At 37.4% G+C, this 22,668-nt stretch overlaps 1 protein-coding gene across 1 annotated transcript in view; it reads left to right on the plus strand.

The window, feature by feature from the left end:
• Positions 1-2,756: 2,756 nt before the first annotated feature.
• LOC110048534 (uncharacterized) overlaps positions 2,757-22,668 on the plus strand; it is a 78,955-nt gene continuing 59,043 nt past the window's right edge. The window contains exons 1-10 of the mRNA XM_089272377.1: positions 2,757-2,920; positions 3,340-3,443; positions 4,835-4,906; positions 15,489-15,650; positions 16,069-16,119; positions 16,896-16,967; positions 17,906-18,067; positions 19,157-19,207; positions 19,524-19,577; positions 20,528-20,683. Of these exons, the coding sequence (XP_089128503.1) occupies positions 3,386-3,443; positions 4,835-4,906; positions 15,489-15,650; positions 16,069-16,119; positions 16,896-16,967; positions 17,906-18,067; positions 19,157-19,207; positions 19,524-19,577; positions 20,528-20,683 (838 nt within the window). The 5' untranslated portion in view covers positions 2,757-2,920; positions 3,340-3,385. The remainder of the gene's footprint in view (positions 2,921-3,339; positions 3,444-4,834; positions 4,907-15,488; positions 15,651-16,068; positions 16,120-16,895; positions 16,968-17,905; positions 18,068-19,156; positions 19,208-19,523; positions 19,578-20,527; positions 20,684-22,668) is intronic.

Genomic DNA, 22,668 nt, shown 5'->3' on the forward strand with positions numbered 1-22,668 from the left:
TCCTCTCAGTATGTACCGTTCCTTGTATACACCAGCAGAGAGAGTAGTTTTCCCAACCGAACCTTCGCCAGATGACGTAGAAACTACAGTATCTGACATTCAGCTGCACGATGACGCTTCCGATGACTCTGAACAAGTGCAACTGAATATGACACAGATTCTGATGTCAGTGAAGACCTGAGAGATGATGAAGATGCACTGACCTTTCGTCGTGGCATACAGACAATTGCTATGAGACCAATGAAACTACTGACAAAGATAATGTTCTTGTGCATACGCACTACTCTAAAGAATTGCAAGTAATGAACTGTAACCAGTTCTGTTTGTGTAGACTACGGCATTCAGTTGTGAATTATCAGAGCAAATGTAGTATTTTAGAGCGTGAAAAACAATTATTTCGTGTGTATGCAGTAATTCATGATGGTCGACACGTCAGTTTTGTAGTACTATGGTCTACTATGTTGGTGAAAAGTGAAATCAAACGCTGAATTGTGCGTGATTCGTGAAAAGTCTGTTTTAATTCCTGTGAACCGTGCGCGACCTTCCCCCCCCCCGCCCCCAACCCTTTTCCGACCATCTAAAGGTAAGAAAAAAATTTCATAACTCAGAAAATTGCCCACCACCCGTCCACCCTCTCTCTTATCTATTTACGTATGTATTTATGGGTACTTTCTTGAATTCAACAATTTTAGGAAGGAAACGTACTGGTGACGAGGTTATGTTTGACGTAACACGTCCTTGGACAGGAAGCGGAAATGTCCAGGAAGGCTGTTAAGGCCCCATTTATATGGACTCGGGTACCCGAGACAACCCTTCTACCGAGTTACTCTGACCGAGGTAGCTTTTAGCTTATTTCTTTGCAAAATCAACCAACCGTGTACATTAGGATTGCGAACCCGTCTCGGGGAGCGAGACAACTCGAGTTGTCTCGCCTCGGCAGGTAGGGTAACCCTGGCAAGCGGGACAACTTTTCTTCATATAAACACTTTGGCTCGCCAAACCGGGACAACTCAGGGCGTGGCGAGTGTCACGTAATGCCTGGATTTAGGATTTGAAGCAGAAATTCGTATCAAAGAAGTCAAAATTAACTCGGCAAAACCCAATGTGATCGAATGACCGAGGGAAACTCAAAGAAGAAGGAATATCTGTACATTTGATTATTCAATAAAGGTTATGAATAATCCTGCAGGGACAACTTTGACTCGACCTACAGGGACTACGTTTTCACATATAAACGCTTGATAAAGTTGCCTTGGGGAGAGGGCTGTCTCGGGTACCCCCATAACTGGGGCCTGAGATCGTTTTCGGATTTCTTCGGTTATCTTCGGATGAAGTCGGATCATGTCAAGAAAAGTCTGGTGGTTCATTTACCTGTTGACGCAGCCCAATGGATTCTTTAGAAAAAAAAAACATTTTTGTTCAGTCTCTAACAGTAAAAAAATGTTACTCGATTCTGGATAGCTTCAAGGGCAATGCTGTTCAAGTGCCTAGAGGCTCCGGCGTTAAATTTTCATAGTGTTTAAGAAATTACTCCTGGTTAATCGTTCCAAATTGCCCTCGAAATCATAGACAACTTATGCAAACAGATGTAGTTGGTGAAGAGATTGTATTTGTCCAAGAAATTCGTTCCTGACATATATTCAAACGTAGCATTATATCTAAGGTTCTCAGTCTTTCTCGGCAGTTTTGATTGTTATTCCTCCAACACAACTTGCATAAATTTATCATACAAACCCTGGAATTAATAAAATAAAACACAATCTAAGTTTTCCGGAGGACTAGCTTTGGACAAGGACACCTTGTGTAAACAGTTTGACCCCAGTCCCCCAGAATGGGTGGTCCGGAAGCAGTGAAAATGATTCTTATGGTAACCAAAGGGTTAAATTAACAATTAAACGACCAGATGGTATTGTAGTAATAAATCTGATTAACAGAAAGAGATTATTGACTTCTTTAACCTTTTTTCGTTTGTCAACATGCAACGAAAAACAAATATAAATCCAGAGAAATGCAAATTTGTTATGAGTACGCTAAGCGTGCCTACAACTCGGGAGTAGTTAGAGCTAGCTGGGGCTAAACTCACGGCTTAAGTCAGGGCTTAAGTCATTTGCAGTGGCAGGTCTAAGGGTTCTCAAAAAGGGAGCAAAAAAAGTCTCCCGTCCACAAAAACTTGAACTTTAGTGAAGAGTCACAGCAAATAATGAGTCCCCAAATTGACAGTGATTTCGTCTTTTATTGATTTTATTCATATCTTTTTTGCATTTTTCAATTTTTTATTATCCTATAAATTTTTTTTACAAAGCCCCATAAGCTATATTAGTTTTAAAACCCACCGCGTTTAAATAAAAGCTGTTGTTTGTTTTTTGTTTTGTTTGATTTGCATTGTAGTTATATTTCTTGGAAATTGTATTCGCACAGCCATTTGCATCATATGGTCCAAAGCGTTTATGATCTTGAGGTCATTCCTGTATTTACTTGCATGGGCTCAAATTAACAATTTTCAAATAATGGTGGAATCCATCTCTATATGCTAAGCTGTGTAAACTTTGTCGACCCATAATCTCTTTTTCTCGGTCATATTTCATTTCTTAATTCTCACCGTAAACAAATTCCATACAGGATCATCAGTTTCCTATTTTAATAACTGTTTGTTATTGTTAAAAGTTGGCTTGTGTAGTTTTCTCCTTCCATCAGCATATTTCAGTTTCCGCACGAATTTAGCCGACAGTTTATAAATTTCAGTTTCAATTGTTTATTTTTACAACATTGCTTCAGTTTCAAATGAATCATAGAACACTAAAATAGAGCCAGTATCCGTTGATTTATAAGAATCAGTTGACAACAACAATTGCTGACTTGAAAAAGGTCATGAACCGAAGGCCTTCACAAGAGATGGATTTTGAAGATAACACGTTCAGAGGTGAGAAACCTATGGTAATATAAAGCCTTTTATTCTGTGAATTTGCTGATTTTGAAGCTGAGTTCCTTGAGATATTCTTTTTCAATTTTTTAATCTGAATGACCGTTTTCCTTGGACAAGAAATTTATTTTCAGTTCAACTTTTAACCAGGAGAAAAACGTACGTTAAGGCCTGTGTACTCAGACTGATTTCCCTCAGAAAGAAATATAATTATCCATGAACACTTCACGTAATATGACACATATCTCCACATTATTAAAGCGAATAAGACATGATCAAATCCACCTGACAAACGTAGAGTAAAGTTCTTAGAAAATAATAACGATAAAACGTCTGCAGCTCACATTGCAATCGAATGCTAAACGATAAGGCCTGGTGTGAACCTAAAATACCAATGAAGATTTGTGTTCCCTTATTAGAACCAGTTGATATAGCGCAGAATTGAACGGAGATAGACGCCAGTACATGATGAATCCGAGTGATTCACAAGAAATCGACTCTGCCAGCAATGACACACTGAGAGGTGAGATACCCCCAGGGGGAGGGTAATCCCTTATGTGGGATATGTAGGTATGTGCTGCCCCAAAGGGTATGGTTTTAAGCCGTTTTGGTCATAAATTGGGTATCGATTTTGGCCATTTTGGTCATGAAGAGGGTATGGTTTTAGCACTCTTGAACTGGGTATGTTTTTTCTACTTACTTGGGAAGCGGCCCGCACACCCCCACTCAATTTTTCTGGGAGTAACCTCCCCCCCCCCCCCCCCCCCAACCAGGTGAGATATAATATAATTTTGAGAAAATGCAGTTATGAAACCGAGTTTCTTGAATAGAATCCATAGATTGTTCTTCATGCGGAATGATCCCTATTTTGTGAGTAAGAAACTTGCTAATTATTTTTTTCCTTAACAGAAGACTTGGGTGAAAACCGATAAACCCATGTTTTCAACAGAAACAATTTTGAACAGGATGTAACCCACGCTACCCGCGCGCGCCAGCGATAACATTAACTTCACCTAACTTTTTTTCTCTTGAATCGCCAGTGACAAGTACAGTTTGGATTCATGACTTTTTAGAAGCTTTAAAGAGAGAATTCGTCTATATCATTTAACTTTATTGCCGTAGAATAAAGAACATCTTAACAGGAGATGACAGATAAATTAAAACTAAGGTTACTATACTGAAGAGGTGGAACAATTCCAATGTTGGAAATGGATGTTGCATCTAAAGACTTTTCAGTGCGTACAGGAATACTGCATGTTTAAGCAAGCTCTACCGTCATAAGTGAACGACTGGAGTCTTGAGCATACTATAACGACATAAAATACAAAACACCTTCTGTTATAGGGAGCTTATCAGTCGTAAGAAGTTATACGGTTTCTCTACTACGAGTATAGTAAATCTCTGTATAAACACTAGCAAACGGACAGATCATCCGTCCAGTAAATTATCCAATTTAGATCGTTTGTCAAGATAAACCTACCTGAAAAAGGCTTACGTTTGACTAACTTTCCACCAATAAAAAAGTAAAATGTAGTTAAATTTGAGATTTTATCCGTTTACTAACCACAGTATTTTGTAAAGAGTTGAACTGCAAACTTTCCGGATTCGTAGTTTTACAACGATACTGGCGAATTTCAAAATACCCTGTCGTGATTTCAGAGATTATAGGTTAAACTTTCTTTTGCACTAAGAATGAAATTTAAGGGAGATACTGGCGAATTTCAAAATACCCTGTCGTCATTTTAGAGATTATAGGTTAAACATTCTTTTGCACTAAGAAAGAAATTTAAGGGAGATTGCAGAGAAATAAGAGTCAAACAACAGGCAGAAAAATTGCAGAAAACAATTGAAATTAAGGGTCACATAACAGATCGAACAGAAAAACACTTACATAGATTTCTATTCCTTTATCAGAACCAGTTGACACGGCACAGGAACAAAGTTCTTCCCAAAATATGGATTTAGCTGACAACGACACATTAACACGTGAAAAAATATCTCAATTTATTATCCAACTGCAGCAAATACCGTCCAAATAACAGTACAAACATACAGTGATATATATATATATATGTTATTGGCCGGCTGGGAGGTCCGTATAAGGAAAAACTGTGATCGAGGTCACAGTTTTTCACTATACGGACCGACCCTAAGCCGGACAATAACATGTTTATCTTTTTTTCTTGCGGTAAATTGGCTTACAAGTGGGTTTGTTTACGCAGCTTTGTCATTGAATTGGCTTACGCGCCGTCTACAGACTCTACAAACCATTGGTAAAAACTCTAATGAGCGAACAAGCGAGTAACTCAGATACTAGACAAAGAAGGATGTATTAAAGAACAGATTTATACCGAACTACTTTATGTTAGCTGCATTTAGTTCACCATTTAAGTTCTCTTAAAGTATTTTTCCGGTGTGAAATTTCGTGCAAAGTTTGAAGTTCTACTACAAAAACAATTTCTGTCAGTCGTTGCGAATCACTCGAAATCAGACTTTTCTACCGTAAATTGAGTGGCAGATAGCGAGGAAATTCGTGAAGTGTATTCCACAGAAATTCTCTCAAATACGGCAACGATCGGAGAGGTAAACTCGACTGAAATTGACTTATTTTTTACTTAAAATTGTACAGAGACAGAGGATTACGCGCCATTAAAGCGCCGAGCTACAAACAGCCAAACAAACTCTCACAACTTCAAAAAACTCAATTGAATTTACTTACAGTGACTTTCCTAATCGTCTATGGAAGTGTAAAAAGGGCGAAAGATGACGATTCCCGCTAATTCATTCCCGAAAATAGATCAACTTGACGGATTTCGCCTGCTGTGGCGGTCCGGATGAGAAAATTCCGCCCGCTCCAGGAACCAATCATATTGCAGGATTTGTTGAATTTCGTCCGCTCACGAGCCGAGAAAAAGATAATGTACAGTTATTTGTGCAGTAGAAAACTTGTTTGCCGTACAGTACAGGTCGGCGCGCGCACGCGAAACTGTCACACTCTCCCTCTTTTCATTGCTAACTGTACTTTGTCCGTTTTGTTTATTGTTTATTGCTCTCAGTTTCTTAAAGATTCTTTAAGCATCAATACCGCAAGAAGAGAGCAAGTCGTCATCACTTCTTTTAACTTAGTAAGGAGGCGTTAAAACCAATCTCTTGTCTTCCATTTCAAGAGGAAAAATACGCTTGATACGACTGAGCAGGGCCTCATGTAATGGTGTATCAGATGCCAGATTAAAAGCCTTCATAGAAAGCAAGCCAGGATACTCACGCTGCATTATTCCTTTCAATATTTTACTCTTTCTGTATTCCTATCCTATTGAGAACCCTGCGAATTATTCAGGCAATTTGGCAAAATATTGAAACGGGTAAGCCTACGATGGACAGCCTTCCCATTCGTGACCTCTTATAAGCAAGCGTAAATCTTTTGCCGCAATACTTTATCATTTTACTCCGCCCAGGTGAAATAGGCCTTCTCTGTGCTTTAAATGATTTTTACTGACTATATTACTCACTTAATTCTATAGGTAATGTTCATGAAGCATTTGAGGATCTGAACCGTTTACAAGAAATCACAGGTATATCAAAATTCTCTCTTACGTTTGTCCTTTTTTATGTATATATCTCCCGCAGTAGTATTCAAAATTTGCTTGTCACTTTGACAAGAAACAATTCTACAATTGTGTTCAACTTTGATATTTACAAAGAAATGAAACAATCCTGTAGAAAGATTGAAAATAAATCAATTAAAAGATAAGGTTAAAACACAGGTTGAACTAAACAGATGACAATACATTTCTACTGCGTTATCAGATTCAGTTCACATAGCATACAATTAACAGAAATTGATGCCAGAAATGAATCCGAGCGCCTCACAAGAAAGGTATCATTCAGTTGGCGACGACAGTTTGAGAGATGCCGAAACCTGACACCAATATAATGAAAAAATTGCATGATTGGCCTGCTTTATTTTAGCGCAACGAATCATCTGTCAGGACGAATCATCCGTCTCGTAACTACGGGACGAGTTACGAGCATAGTAAGTCTGTGTATAAACACGAGCAAACAGACAGATCATCCGTTCAACAAATTATACAATTTAGATCGTCTGTCAAGATAAACTATTACAGCAGATAAGTCGTCTTGACGGAGAATCCGTCTAGTTAGCCATATGCAGACAAAAACGAATTACTATACGCGCTAACTTTTACTTACGTGAGTTACACGGCAAGTTTTCTTTATTGCTGGGATTCTTAACAATGTTATGTTTAATTTGAATTATTTGTTTCCGTTGCTTGCTCGGTCTCACTACCCTTTTTGCTATAAACACTTTTGTTTTGTTTTCCTTTATTAGGAACAGTTGACACAACAAATAATGAAGCGACATTGATACCAAAAATGGAATCTGACGATGATACTCTGAGAGGTGAGGAAATCTGATGCCCATATATACCCACAATTGTATAAGATTAAATGTTATTTTATTGATTGCGGTTTTTGGTATCCAGGTCATTTGGATTCCTTTTTTTTTTTTCTGTCCTGTTCGGAATAACCTAAATTTTCTGGCGACTGGTATAGACTAACGTAAGAATAAACATAATAGTCCGAGGTTCTACAAGAACGTACGTAGAATCCAAGGAGACCAAACTAGTTTATATCAATCCTAACTGGAGAAATGAATTACAGCGTGGTAACAATTTGAAGATAACAACTCTCGAAAAAGAATAAACAAACCTTTCTTTTCTGAGTACGTGGTCTACATTTTCCATCTTTTGATAGTTACAATTGTACCTTAACGTTTCTGTTATTTTCAATTTCAAAGGATCCGTGATAACTTCTCATTAGTTTGCAGTTTTGCTAAAAGTGTCTCATTTTCATAAGTTATTTTACTGTATCTGGTGTCGAAGATCGTTTTTAGTCTCTCAGTTTTTCGTTCCTTCAGCCATTTCTGTACAATTTTAGGTTTCTGACAAAATTGCCGATAATATGGAAAGGAAGCTTGTGATATCCAAAAAAACAGATCAGATACTAAACTTGGTCGTCACAAGAAAATAAAATAATCTACTCTTACCCAAAATGTTTCCTTAAATCTCGGTACGGGTACACGTCATAAGTCGACAAGTTTGCACGCCGTTTCAAAACTATCGAATCGTTAACAATTTAGTTGTAAAGTTTAAACCAGAATGATTTTGTCTTTGCTTGACTACACTCTGTGATTGGTTTGGAAAAAGGGGCGTCACGCGTTTGTTTGACCAATCAGATCCAAAACTAATCGTCGCGAAGTTTTCCCGCACTTTGCTCCGCTCATGTGATTTCGTCCATGTTGATATTGGCTAACTGTTGTGCTAACATTATTGTGATTGGTTTAGTTCATTTAGTGATTCGTTCTGTCCCCACAGAAACAGCGCAAGTTTACAAAGAGCTAGGAGAAGTTGAGTACGACAAAGGAGAATTCCAAAATGCGTTAAGTTTGTTCACTCAAGGCATTGATGTCAAGTGTAAAGATGATCAACTGAACGCCCAACTTTACTTCGCTAGGTTGAACACGCATTTTTGGCTGGGTGAGCCGGTTATTTGTTGTCCACTTTAACTTAGCGGGTTAAAATAATTTAAAGGTTCAGAATGAATATTGTCCATATTGATTACCGTACATTTGCTTCGCATTTGCTTCTGGGAATTTGATCATACAACATTTGATGATTTTCTTTCTTCCCATCACCTGTCTGCTTGATTAAGTATCAATATTATGACAAGAAATTAGGTCTTCATCACATCTTCTAACTGAAGTGGCGTTAGCACCGACTTCACGCCATCCTTTTTATGAAAATAAATTGTTCGTTATTGATGAGAGCTGCAGTGGCTTAAAGGAATCAGGTTTCGTGAAAAGCAAGCCAGAGTCCTCATGTTATGTTCTTCCACTAAATATTTTTTACATTCGCAGTACCCCTTCTCCTCTTAAGAACCCCTGGAGGTGTATAAGGATGACCGGGCATTATTCAACAGTTGGCAAAACGTTGAAGAGGGGTACCCTACGATGGATAACCCTCCCAATTGGGTCCACCTATAAGCAATCATGCCCTACACGTTTTGAAGCCATCATACGTTATCGTCTTCTTCCGCCCATGAGATATTGGCCTACTGTGCACCCCTGGGGGGGGGGGGGAACTCTCTTATATGGGGTATATAGGTGTGTGCGGCCCCAAAGTATGTGATTTTTCAGTTGTTTTGGTAATAAATAGTGTATCGATTTTAGCTGATTTTGGCCATTTTGGTCATAAATATTGTTTTTGCCACTCTAACCTTGACATGGGTATGCTTTTAAGAAGAAGCCACTTTTTCATCATTATCGAAAACAAAATCAACAAAAGCCCTTCACAAATTATGTTTACAGTAGTTTAACATTGGTCTGAACTGGGGAACTATAACGCAGGTCTGACACAGGGTTTAGATTTAAGGGTTAGGTCATAAATAGGGTTTCGAATTTTTGGTCAGGTCATAAATAGGGTAGGGAATATCGCAGATGTTGGTCATAAATAGGGTAAGGGTTTTGGGAAGCGGGCCGCAAACCCCCACCCGATTTTTCTGGGAGTACTCCCCGGGACTGCGCGTTTTAAATGACTATGATTTTTAGCGACTATATTACTTTACTTTCCAAAGGGAATTTCCAAGATGCACTCGAGGATCTAAATCATACACAGGAAATAGCAGGTACATCAAAGTTCTTTCTGATTGTTTTTTGTGTTTATATATCTTTGCTCTTCTCTCAAATTTTTGGTTTTTCTTTGTATACATAGAATATACATACCAAAGAAGCGAGTCGGTTTGTACCTTTGAAACAATGCAGTCGTTTTCAAGATACACTTGTCGTTTGAAGATGGAAAATAGTTCAGGCACTGTTATGATCTATAATTTTCACTAGAAATACAAATCTTAAAAACAAATTGTAGATATATTAAGTGTAAGAGTCGCGATACATCTTGAATCAAAGGAGACCTATGGTCAAACTCGTGGATTAAGTAATCTAGAGATGAAACATGTTGACGAACTTGTAATTATTGGTGTATTTTTAAGGACTATTAAAACAAGCGGGGTTCGTACCACGCAAGGTCGCACTTATCTCAGAAAGCGTAGGCTTTTTTCGTTGGATTTCGTTGCCCGTTGCAAAATTACAGCTGAACATGGAGTGGTAAAGGCTAAGGGTTCTTGGGTTACACAGGACACTCCTGCCAAAAAAATTAATAGACTACTCCCCCCCCCGTCCCCCCCCCCCCGCCCCAACATACATACACCCAGATCTTGATGTTGATGTATGTCTGCCTGCCTGCTGGGAAAATTTGCATGTATTCAAGTTGTACGAGCTTACAGACCTTCTTCAGTGCATTTCACTCAAGGCTATAGGTAAGGTTTCTTATGAGACAGCACTTCTTTTCCGATGTGGAACTGCTTGTCTCTATATATATTGCACGTAAAATACATCAAAATAAGTAGCCTCTTTTGCAAGCATTTTCAGTGTTGATCCAAAACATCTGTCCACCCATAAACATGTGTTCCTACGAGCTCACATAGTGTTTCTTTCCCTTTGTTATCTTTTCAATCGGGAAGCAAAAGTGTAAACACAAGACAGGGTAAAAATCATTTAAGCTTATCAAAATCAAGTATTTGGGATTTTTTTTCCAAGTTTATGTGCATTTCACATTCCACTTAGAGTTCAGATCAATATACTAAAATAAACAAGACAAGTATAGAGAACACAACTTTAATCTAAACTTAACTCGATGTCGGTTGAACGTGGACTACTCAACATGAAAAACGTAAGTACTATAAACTGCAAAGCTCTGAACGAAGGTCCAGCTTGATTGAACGTTGGATCTCACAGGAGATCTAAGCAGCCAAACTTGAAAAGTAAAACGATAATAAGTCAAATACTACTGCAAGGCTGACACAAGGTCTATTCAAAACAATATTTCGGCTGGCCTCAGGTTTAGATGTTACTAATTATAAAAATGAAATTACAATATTATATAATGGTGTCGGTGTTTGTCCTGGTTTCGTTCGTTGAGAAGTGTTCGTTTCGCTCATATAAGTTCATTAAGGTCCTCGAGTAAGACACATTCTCATCAAAGCTTACCACATTAGTAGGTCACTTTCCAGCAAACAAGTGCTCATCTCCTGGTCATTTTGAACGCCTGGACGAGTCAAATGCTTATGAAATTCAGCGCTCAAGTTGGCCGTAGTACTAATTCGAACATTCGAAGTCAACTCCACTTCAATTTAGCGAAATACCTAACATTAATGGTCGTGTAAAAGCTACCAAATCATCAATTCGGGCTGGCACGATGCATTCTTTGAGTAGTAATCGCGCAAACACGATAGCGAGGCTCGCGCTGACTGCACGGTTACTATTCCAATATGGCGTCGGGCTCGGTTACTATTCCAACATGGCGGCGGCCTCGGGCGCTCTCGTTCGGGCCGACTAATTACGAACAGTGTCTACACCTGAGTGAGTGAGTGAGTGAGTGAGTGACATATTTGCATATCGGAGTCCCCGCAAGAAACACGTTTCTACGCTTCGCGTATCCACGAGTTTAATAAAAACGACTAACACACACTTTTATTCCGTCATTAGATAAAAATCCCAGAGTTTTACAAAAACTTGGTTTTGACCATGACATGTTAAGAGGTGAGAAAATATGGCAATAAAAAGTACTGCATGAAATTTTTTTTACGTATTTGCACGTTTGGAGCAATTTTCTTCTAGAATTTATTGGGTTTTTTTTTATATATTTCTTTCCATTTAGAACGACCGGAATTTTCTGCCTAACAAATTTACTTATACTATAGTTCACTTAGGTAAAAACTAAACAATATTTGAACCTGTTCCATTATTTACGTCTACGACATTAAACTCTTTCAATTAAGTGCCGAAAGCTGTATCCAGAATTGCTTTGATTTCGCTTTGCTATGTTTTTCAATTGGTTTGAAAAACATTCGCCACATGCTCATCTAATCAGATACAAAACCATAGCCAATCACAACCCGGTCATGTGCGTTTTCCCGCGCTTGTAACCGTTTTCTTGTATTTCCCTTCGCGCTCTCGTTGCTTTATTATGTTAAAACATTGTTAACGTTTATTGTGACCACTTTAGTCTGGTTTAACGACAGTTAACACTTAAATAAGCTCACAAAATAGCTTTTCAATTCGTGTTTTGATTCTCTCAGCAAAAGCACAACTCCTCAAAGGAGAAGTAGAACACGATAAAAATGACTTCAGGAAAGCTTTAAGTTGCTACACTGAAGGAATTGAACTGAAGTGCACAGATGACAAACTGAACGCCAAGCTTTACTTGAGAAGATTGCAGTCGCATGCCCATCTGCGTGAGTTGACACGATTGTTTTTGTTTTGTTTTGTTTTGTTTTGTTTTTTTAATGTTTTACTTAAGTGAATTAAAATATCTCAGTTCAAAATGTAAAAAAATGTAATTATATATATTGTCCAGTTTAATTGCTATACATTTCTTTAATTTGGCTATTTCGGAGAATTTGGTAATAGATCGTTTGATAATTTCGTTGCTCCCATCATCTGTCTGCTTGATTAAGTATTAATATTGTAACGAGAAAAAGCCAATCTCACGTCTTCCTTTCATGAAAATAATATTGTTCGTTATTGATGAGAGGTGCAGTGTAATTTTGTGTATTAGGCGCCAGGTAAAGAGCTTTCATAGAAAGCAAGTGATGGCCTCCATGTTATATTCTTCAACTAGATATTTTACTCTCGCAGTGCTCCTCCTTACTAAGAATCCCCAGGGGTATAAAAAAAGGGTAATAGGAATTATTCAGGCAATTTGGCCGAAAGGCTGAAGCAGAAAGCCTTTGATGGACAACCTTCCCATTTGTAAGCCAGCCATAAACCATTACATGACCCCACAAGCTTTGAGCTTTAATTCTTATCGTGTTTAAATAAAGGATATGTATGTATGTATGTATGTATGTGTGCGTGTGTGCGTGTATGTATGTATGTATCATGCTTCATGCTTTTGTAAGCTACCATACAAGAATACTTCATCTACCAAAAATGGTGCTCCACAAGGTTATGTCTTAGATCTCTTGTTGTAATGATCAACATTTTCATCAGTGACTTACTTTACTTCATGTAAGAGGCTCAGCTGACAAATTACGCTTACGATAATCAGCTCTGATGCTGCTGTTGTTGGAAATGTTCTCATCAAGGAACTTGCGATTGTGTTTAATTAATGGCGAAATAATAGGATGATCCTAAACCCTAAAAATGCAAGTCTCTGGTTCTGCATGTCGCGTGAGCCCAATATTAATCTGTCCTTGTGTGCTGAAGGAGTAAATATACCACATGGTAATTCTTGATGACTCACCGAAGTTTGAAAATTACATTACAAAAATCAGCAAGAAAGTCGGAAAGCAGCTGGACGCATTTTCTAGACTGAAGAACATATTATCGTTTCGACTGAACTAAGATATGTCTCAGTCTACATTGTGTAACTCATTCATTATGCCTCATCTTAATTATTGTTCCTCGATATGGCATCACTGTTTAGTCTAATAGGAAGAAACTGAATAGGTTACATAAAAGAGAATTTCGTTATCTATATATACAGCGACCAGTCTTCTAAAGCTGTTTCTCTCTCTAATCGTATTGGTTACAGTGTTGAGATTCAAGTGATTCACATCGATTCACAACATTCAAGTGAATAAACTTAATATCACTCGCTTTGGCTTAATATCAGTGGAAATACTCAGCGGCTGTTACTTAAAATAGCATTTCTGACGACATTTCTGAATAGCATCCTTAAACACAATTTCATCCTTTAAAAAAAAACTGTCCGCAACCTAAGGTTTCATTTTTTGACTATATCTTAGAATTATTATTGTGGTTATAACTTGTGATTAAGTCAAATTTTTCTTAATTTTGCTTTTTGCTTTTTTTTTTTTTTTTTTTATGAACTTTACTTGAATATTATTTATTTCTTACCACATAAGCATACTAAATCGACTTTATTACTTGAGGCCTAATCAGCCATATCAATCCGAGAGTAAATAAAGTTATGTATGCGATGTTTGTATCTGAGGTCTGACCGTGTTAGCAAAAACATACCCGAAAAGAACTCAAGACAGATCCAAGGACTCCAGGGGCCTTGACCAACCACCTTGGAAGGAATTGTCCAGTCACGCATCCACGTGACACGTGCCTCTCCAGCAGGGTTCTCTGTCAACGCAAAACCCTCAGACAACAACAACCTTGGCAAAGTGCCCAGCCATAAAAACTCAAAGCCAACGTTATTTCTCACTGAAAACTCAAGTCTAGCTAAGTGAAGGTGCCACTAACATTCCCCGTGCTCTTGACGGCTGCCCGCCAGCAAACCATTAGCAGATAGGCCGGTGTCTGGGTCATGTTATGTATGCAATATGTATGTACCATACTTAAACATTTTACATATTTTACTTATTTCAGACCCTCTGTGCGCTTTAAATTCTCATGATTTTTGACGACTCTATTATTCACTTTCTTAAGGTAACAGACATGAAGTACTCGAGGATCTAAACCGGGCAAAAGAAATCTGTCAGACTAATGACACAGGTAAATTTAACTTCTGTCTGACGGTTGTCTTTTTTGTAAATACCTCCTTGCTTTTTTGCCAAATATTTGTTTTTGTGTTAGTTTACACGAAATATATTTCGCAAACAAGCCTCCTCAACAAGGACTTGGCAACTTTCTTGGTAACTCATCATTTTCGAGATACAGTCGTCTCTTTGAAGACTGAAAACAAAATAACCCACGGTTGCGATCAAATTTTGTTTTGCTAAAACTAGACTGTTCATACATTAAGATTAAGAGTCACGATGTATCCTGAACAGAAAAGACTAATACAGAGTTTTGTTGCGTCATTAGTTGAGAAACTGAGTTCTTCACCAGGAATGCTTCTTTGGAGTTCACTATTGAGAGGTGAGGAAGAAATTGCAATATAGCAATGCGTTCGATTATAGTTTACAGTTTGTGGTTTTGAATAAATGGATCATAGGGAATCCTTTTGTCTTAATCGGAATAACCAACATTTTCAGGCCAGTGGTAAAGACTAACGTAAAAAGCAAAATAATTAGTCCAGTATTCTGCAGCACAGCACGCGAAATCGAAGGACACGAAACTAGATAAAGATCCTAGCCAATTACTGGAGAATTACAGCATAGTAGCAAAACAGACATAAAAATTTTCAAAGTAAACAAAACTTTTTATATTTTCGTTTTTCTAATTTTCATTTTTTTTTTTTTTTTTTGTTTATTATAGTTGTAGCTTTACGCTTCTGTTATATTTCACTTTCACTTTAGTTTGTATTTTGACTCGCCCTACGGGCTCGTCAGAATACGGCACAACTCGGAAAAATATACAGCGATACTACATACCAAAACATCTGATAAGAAATATCAGAAGCATAGGTGATATGCTTCTGGAAATATATATAACCGCAGTCGATTGCAAACGGCTAAACAATATTTCAAAAGTTGCACTGCACTAACTACTCATCAATTTGGGTTTTGTTTCTCACAGAAACAGCAAAAGTTTACAAAGAGCTAGGAGACGCTGAGTTAGCCAAAGAAGAATTCCAAAATGCCTTAAGTTTCTACACTGAAGGGATTAATGTCAAGTGTAAAGATGAACAACTGAACGTCGAGCTTTACCGATGTAGGTGGCTTTCAAATTGTCGTCTAGGTAAGTTCATGCTAACTTCAGAATTTAAATTGTCCGTTTTGTTTACTGTTTATTGCTTTCAGTTTCAATACTACAAGAGGAAAGGAAGTCTCCATCACTTCTGTTAACTTAGTAAGGAGGCGTTAAGATCAATCTCTCGTCTTCCATTTCAAGAGAAAAAGTATGCTTGATAAAACTGAGCAGGGCCTCATGTAATGGTGTATCAGATGCCAAATTGAAAGCCTTCACAGAAAGCAAGTCAGGATACTCACGCTGCATTATTCCTTTCAATATTTTACTCTTTCTGTGCTCCTATCCTATTGAGAACCCTGCAAATTATTCAGGCAATTTGGCAAAATATTGAAACGGGTGGACAGCCTTCCCATTCTCTGTGCTTTAAATGATTTTTACTGACTATATTACTCACTTAATTCTATAGGTAATGTTCATAAAGCATTTGAGGATCTGAACCGTTTACAAGAAATCACAGGTATATCAAAATTCTTTCTTACGTTTGTCCTTTTTTATGTATATATCTCCCGCAGTAGTATTCAAAATTTGCTTGTCACTTTGAAAAGAAACAATTCTACAATTGTGTTCAACTTTGATATTTACAAAGAAATGAAACAATCCTGTAGAAAGATTGAAAATAAATCAATTAAAAGATAAGGTTAAAACACAGGTTGAACTAAACAGATGACAATACATTTCTACTGCGTTATTAGATTCAGTTCACATAGCATACAATTAACAGAAATTGATGCCAGAAATGAATCCGAGCGCCTCACAAGAAAGGTATCATTCAGTTGGCGACGACAGTTTGAGAGATGCCGAAACCTGACACCAATATAATGAAAAAATTGCATGATTGGCCTGCTTTATTTTAGCGCAACGAATCATCTGTCAGGACGAATCATCCGTCTCGTAACTACGGGACGAGTTACGAGTATAGTAAGTCTGTGTATAAACACGAGCAAACAGATAGGTCGTCCGTTCAACAAATTATACAATTTAGATCGTCTGTCAAGATAAACTACTACAGCAGATAAGTCGTCTTGACGGAGAATCCGTCTAGTTAGCCATATGCAGACAAAAACGAATTACTATACGCGCTAACTTTTACTTACGTGAGTTACACGGCAAGTTGTCTTTATTGTCGGGATTCTTAACAATGTTATGTTTAATTTGAATTATTTGTTTCCGTTGCTTGCTCGGTCTCACTACCCTTTTTGCTATAAACACTTTTGTTTTGTTTTCCTTTATTAGGAACAGTTGACACAACAAATAATGAAGCGACATTGATACCAAAAATGGAATCTGACGATGATACTCTGAGAGGTAAGGAAATCTGATGCCCATATATACCCACAATTGCGTAAGATTAAAATTTTATTTTATTGATTGCGGTTTTTGGTATCCAGGTTATTTGGATTCCTTTTTTTCTGTCCTGTTCGGAATAACCTAAATTTTCTGGCGACTGGTATAGACTAACATAAGAATAAACATAATAGTGCGAGGTTCTACAGCAACTTACGTAGAATCCAAGGAGACCAAACTAGTTTATATCAATCCTAACTGGAGAAATGAATTACACCGCGGTAACAATTTGAAGATAAGAACTCACGAAAAAGAATAAACAAACCTTTCTTTTCTGAGTACGTGGTCTACATTTTCCATCTTTTGGTAGTTATAAAGGATCCATGATAACTTCTCATTAGTTTGCAGTTTTGCTAAAAGCGTCTCATTTTCATAAGTTATTTTACCGTATCTGGTGTCGAAGATCGTTTTTAGTCTCTCAGTTTTTCGTTCCTTCACCCGTTTCTGTACAATTTTAGGTTTCTGACAAAATTGCCGATAATATGAAAAGGAAGCTTGTGATATCCAAAAGAACAGATCAGATACTAAACTTGATCGTCACAAGAAAATAAAATAATCTTCTACTCTTACCCAAAATGTTTCCTTAATTCTCGGTACGGGTACACGTCATAAGTCGACAAGTTTGCAGGCCGTTTCAACACTATCGAATCGTTAACAATTCAGTTGTAAAGTTTAAACCAGAATAAGTTTGGCTTTGCTTGACTACACTCTGTGATTGGTTTGGAAAAAGGGGCGTCACGTGTTTGTTTGACCAATCAGATCCAAAACTAATCGTCACGAGGTTTTCCCGCACTTTGCTCCGCTCACGTGATTTCTTCCGTGTTGATATTGGCTGACTGTTGTACTAACATTTGTTGTGATTCGTTTAGTTCATTTAGTGATTCATTCTGCCCCCACAGAAACAGCGCAAGTTTACAGAGAGCTAGGAGAGGTTGAGCGCGACAAAGGAGAATTCCAAAATGCTTTAAGTTTGTTCACTCAAGGCATTGATGTCAAGTGTAAAGACGATCAACTGAACGTCGAGCTTTACTTCGCTAGGTCGAACACGCATTTTGTTCTGAGTGAGTCGGTTATTTGTTGTCCACTTTAACTTGGCGAATTAAAATAATTTAAAAGTTCAGAATGTAAATCGTCCATATTGATTAGCGTACATTTGTTTCGTATTTACTTCTGAGAATTTGATCATACAACATTTGATGATTATCTTTCTTCCCATCACCTGTCTGCTTGATTAAGTATCAATATTATGACAAGAAATTAGGTCTTCATCACATCTTAACTGAAGTGGCGTTAGCACCGACTTCACGCCTTCCCTTTTATGGAAATAAATTGTGCGTTGTTAATGAGAGCTGGAGTGGCTTAAAGGAATAATGACTTGTTTCGTGAAAAGGAAGCCAGGGTCCTCGTGTTATGTTCTTCCAGTAAATATTTTTTACATTCGCAGTACCCCTTCTCCTCTTAAGAACCCCTGGAGGTGTATAAGGATGACCGGGCATTGTTCAACAGTTGGATAAACGAGGAAGAGGGGTACCCTAAGATGGACAACCTTCCTAATTGGGTCCACCTATAAGCAATCATGCCCTACACGTTTTAAAGCCATCATACTTTATCGTCTTCTTCCGCCCATGAGATATTGGCCTACTGTGCGCCCGGGGGGACTCTCTTATATGGGCTATATAGGTATGTGCGGCCCCAAAGTGTATGATTTTTCAGTTGTTTTGGTCATAAATAGTGTATCGATTTTAGCTGATTTTGGCCATTTTGGTCATAAATATGGTTTTTGCCACTCTAACCTTGACATGGGTATGTTTTTAAGAAGAAGCCACTTTTTCATCATTATCGAAAACAAAATCAACAAAAGCCCTTCACAAATTATGTTTACAGTAGTTTAACATTGGTCTGAACTGGGTAGCTATAACGCAGGTCTAAAACAGGGTTTTGATTTAAGGGTTAGGTCATAAATAGGGTTTCGAATTTTTGGTCAGGTCATAAATAGGGTAGGGAATATCGCAGATGTTGGTCATAAATAGGGTAAGGGTTTTGGGAAGCGGGCCGCACACCCCCACCCGATTTTTCTGGGAGTACCCCCCGGGACTGCGCGTTTTAAATGACTATGATTTTTAGCGACTATATTACTTTACTTTCCAAAGGGAATTTCCAAGATGCACTCGAGGATCTAAACCATACAGAGGAAATAGCAGGTACATCAAAGTTCTTTCTGATTGTTTTTTGTGTTTATATATCCTTTTTCTTTTCTCCAATTTTTGGGGTTTCTCTGTATACATAGAATAAAGATACCAAAGTAGCAAGTCACTTTGTACCTTTTAAAACATTACAGTCGTTTTCAAGATACACTTGTCGTTTGAAGATGGAAAACAGTTCAGGCACTGTTATGATCTATAATTTTTACTAGAAATAAAAATCTTAAGAACAGATTGTAGATATATTAAGCGTAAGAGTCGCGATACATCTTGAACAAAAACGCCTGACTAACACACACTTTTATTCCGTCATTAGATAAAAATCCCAGAGTTTTACAAAAACTTGGTTTTGACCATGCTATGTTTAGAGGTGAGAAAATATGGCAATAAAAATTACTGCATGAATTTTTTTTTACGTATTTCCAATTTTGGAACTAAGTTTATTGTAGAATTTATTGTTATTTATATTTCTTTCCATTTAGAATGACCGGAATTTTCTGGCTGACAAATTTACTTATACTATAGTTCACTTAGGTAAAAACTAGAAATATTTAAACCTGTTTCATTATTTACGTCTACGGCATTAAACGCTTTCAATTAAGTGCCGAAAGTTGTATCCAGAATTGCTTTGATTTCGCTTTGCTATGTTTTTCAACTGGTTTGAAATACATTCGCCTCATGCTCATCTAATCAGATACAAAACCATAGCTATTCACAACCTCGTCATGTGCGTTTTCCCGCGCTTGTCACCGTTTTCTTGTATTTCCCTTTGCGTTCTTGTTGCTTTATTGTGTTAAAACATTGTTAACGTTTATTGTGACCACCTTACTTACCACTCTTAAATGAACTCAAAAAATTACTTTTATGCCCCCTTCCATCGAATGGTTTTCAATCATATTGACTACACGACTGGTTTAAGCCAACAGTCGAGCTCTGTTTGCTAGAGCGCTTAAAATAACGACAGCAACCTGCTGGGATAATAATTTGGCCATGTGTCGTGGCCGCTTTTGATTGATAAATTACTAACTAATAATTAACTACATCATAACATAATAATCATTCATAAAGTATATAAAGTCGTCACACCAACGATTTAAAAGTAATTTAAGCTCTAGTAAAGGTGAGGGCCACGAAAAAGGCCATGAAGGACGCTGTTAAGCGGCCACCCCCACCCGAAGACTGTTGGCAAACTCTGAGACATCATAAATATAAACGAAGCTTAACGCCAGAAAACATTTCTTTTGACCACCTTACTTACCACTCCCAACACTTAAATAAAATCAAAAAATTAGTTTTCAATTCGTGTTTTGATTCTCTCAGCAAAAGCACAACTCATCAAAGGAGAAGTCGAGTACGATAAATATGACTTCAGAAAGGCTTTAAGTTGCTACACTGAAGGAATTGAACTGAAGTGCAAAGATGACAAACTCAACGCCCGGCTTTACTTCAAGAGGGCATTCTCGCATATGCATCTAGGTGAGTTGGTACGATTGTTGGGTTTTTTTTTTTTTTTTTTTTTTTTTTACTTAAGTGAGTTAAAATATCTCAGTTCAAAATGTAAAATATATATATATATATATATATTGTCCATTTTAATTGTTATACATTTCTTTAATTCGCCTACTTCGAAGAATTTGGTAATACATCGTTTGCTGATTTCGTTTTTCCCATCATCTGCCTGCTTGATTAAGTATTAATATTGTAACGAGAAACACTAATCTCACGTCTTCATTTCATGAAAATAATATTGTTCGTTATTGATGAGAGATGCAGTGTAATATAGTGTATTAGATGCCAAATGAAGAGCTTTCATGGAAAGCAAGTGATGATCTCCATGTTGTATTCTTCGACTAGATATTTTACTCTCGCAGTGCTCCTCCTTACTAAGAATTCCTACGGGTATAAAAAAGGTATCAGGAATTATTCAGGTAATTTGGCCGAAAAGCTGAAGCAGAAAGCCTTTGATGGACAACCTTCCCACTTGTAATCCAGCCATAAACCATCATGCTTCATGCTTTTGTAAGCTACCATACAAGGATACTTCATCTACCAAAAATGGTGTCTCACAATGTTCTGTCTTAGAACTCTTGTTGTAATGATCAATATTTTCATCAATGACTTGATTTACTTCATGTAAGAGGTTCACCTGACAAATTACGCTTACGATAATCAGCTCTGATGCAGCTGTTGTTGGAAATGTTCTCAACAAGGAACTTGCGATTGTGTGTAATATTAGTGGCGAAATAATAGGATGATCCTAAACCCTGAAAAATGCGAGGCTCTGGTTCTGCATGTCTCGTAAGCCCAATATTAATCTGTCCTTGTGCGCTGAAGGAGTAAATATACCGCAAGGTAATTCTTGATGACTCACTGAAATTTGGGAAACACATTACAAAAATCAGCGAGAAAGTCGGAAAGTAACTGGACTTATTTCTAGGCTAAAGAACATATTATCGTTTCGAACTAAATTATGTCTCAGTCTACATTGTGTAACTCATTCAATATGTCTCATCTTAATTATTTTTCCTCGATATGGCATCACTGCTTAAAGTCTGATAGCAAGAAACTGAATAGGCTGCATAAAAGAGAACTTCGTTATCTATATATACAGCGACAAGTCTTCTGAGATTGTTTCTCTCACTGATCGTATTGATTAGAGCCTTGAGATTCAAGTGATTCACATGGACTCACAAGATTCAAGTGCCTAAACCTATTATTACTCGCTTTGGCATAAAATCAGTAAAATACTCAGCGGCTGTTACTTGGAACAACATTTCTGATACTATAAGATCCTTAAATTAAACACCACTTCATCCTCTAGCAAAACTTTCCGCATGTTAGAATGACTATTATAGTTATAACTTGCGATTAAGTCTAATTTTTTTGTCATATTTCTATTTTTTTCTTTGCTTCCATTTTTATGAACTTTACTTGTTTTTATTATTATTATTATTATTATTATTATTATTATCAACATCATCATCATTATTATTATTATTTCTTGGCACATTAGCATACCGTAAATCTTCTAATTAGCGCCCCTCGAATAAGCGCCCCCTTCGAATAAGCGCCCCTCCTATAGGCCAAAGTTTAAAATTAGCGCCCCGTCCCCCTTCGAATAAGCGCCCCACTTCCCCACCCCCCATTTTGTGGACGAGTGCTGAGACAATAAAGGATGTATAGTTTTCGTTGTGTAGTATTAGATTTGTACATTGTTTCAGTTTGTGAACAAGTTGAGTGAACACGTTAAGTAGTAACGGTGCCGCGATTTAAACTTTAGGATCAGCTTTTTACGTCGATCAACAGGTTATATTGTTGTTTACGCGCAGATGATGTATTAAGGAAAATGATCTTCTCAGGCCACTACTCGGGAAAATTAAAAAAGCGCTCCCCCTCGAATAAGTGACCCCCATCTTCTCCTAAAATTGAAATTAGTACCCCGGGCGCTAACTTGAGTATTT

Source organism: Orbicella faveolata, unplaced genomic scaffold, assembly GCF_042242905.1.
Source record: "Orbicella faveolata isolate gen_17 unplaced genomic scaffold, um_ofav_v1 contig_34, whole genome shotgun sequence".
In the NCBI taxonomy this organism is placed as follows: domain Eukaryota; kingdom Metazoa; phylum Cnidaria; class Anthozoa; order Scleractinia; family Merulinidae; genus Orbicella; species Orbicella faveolata.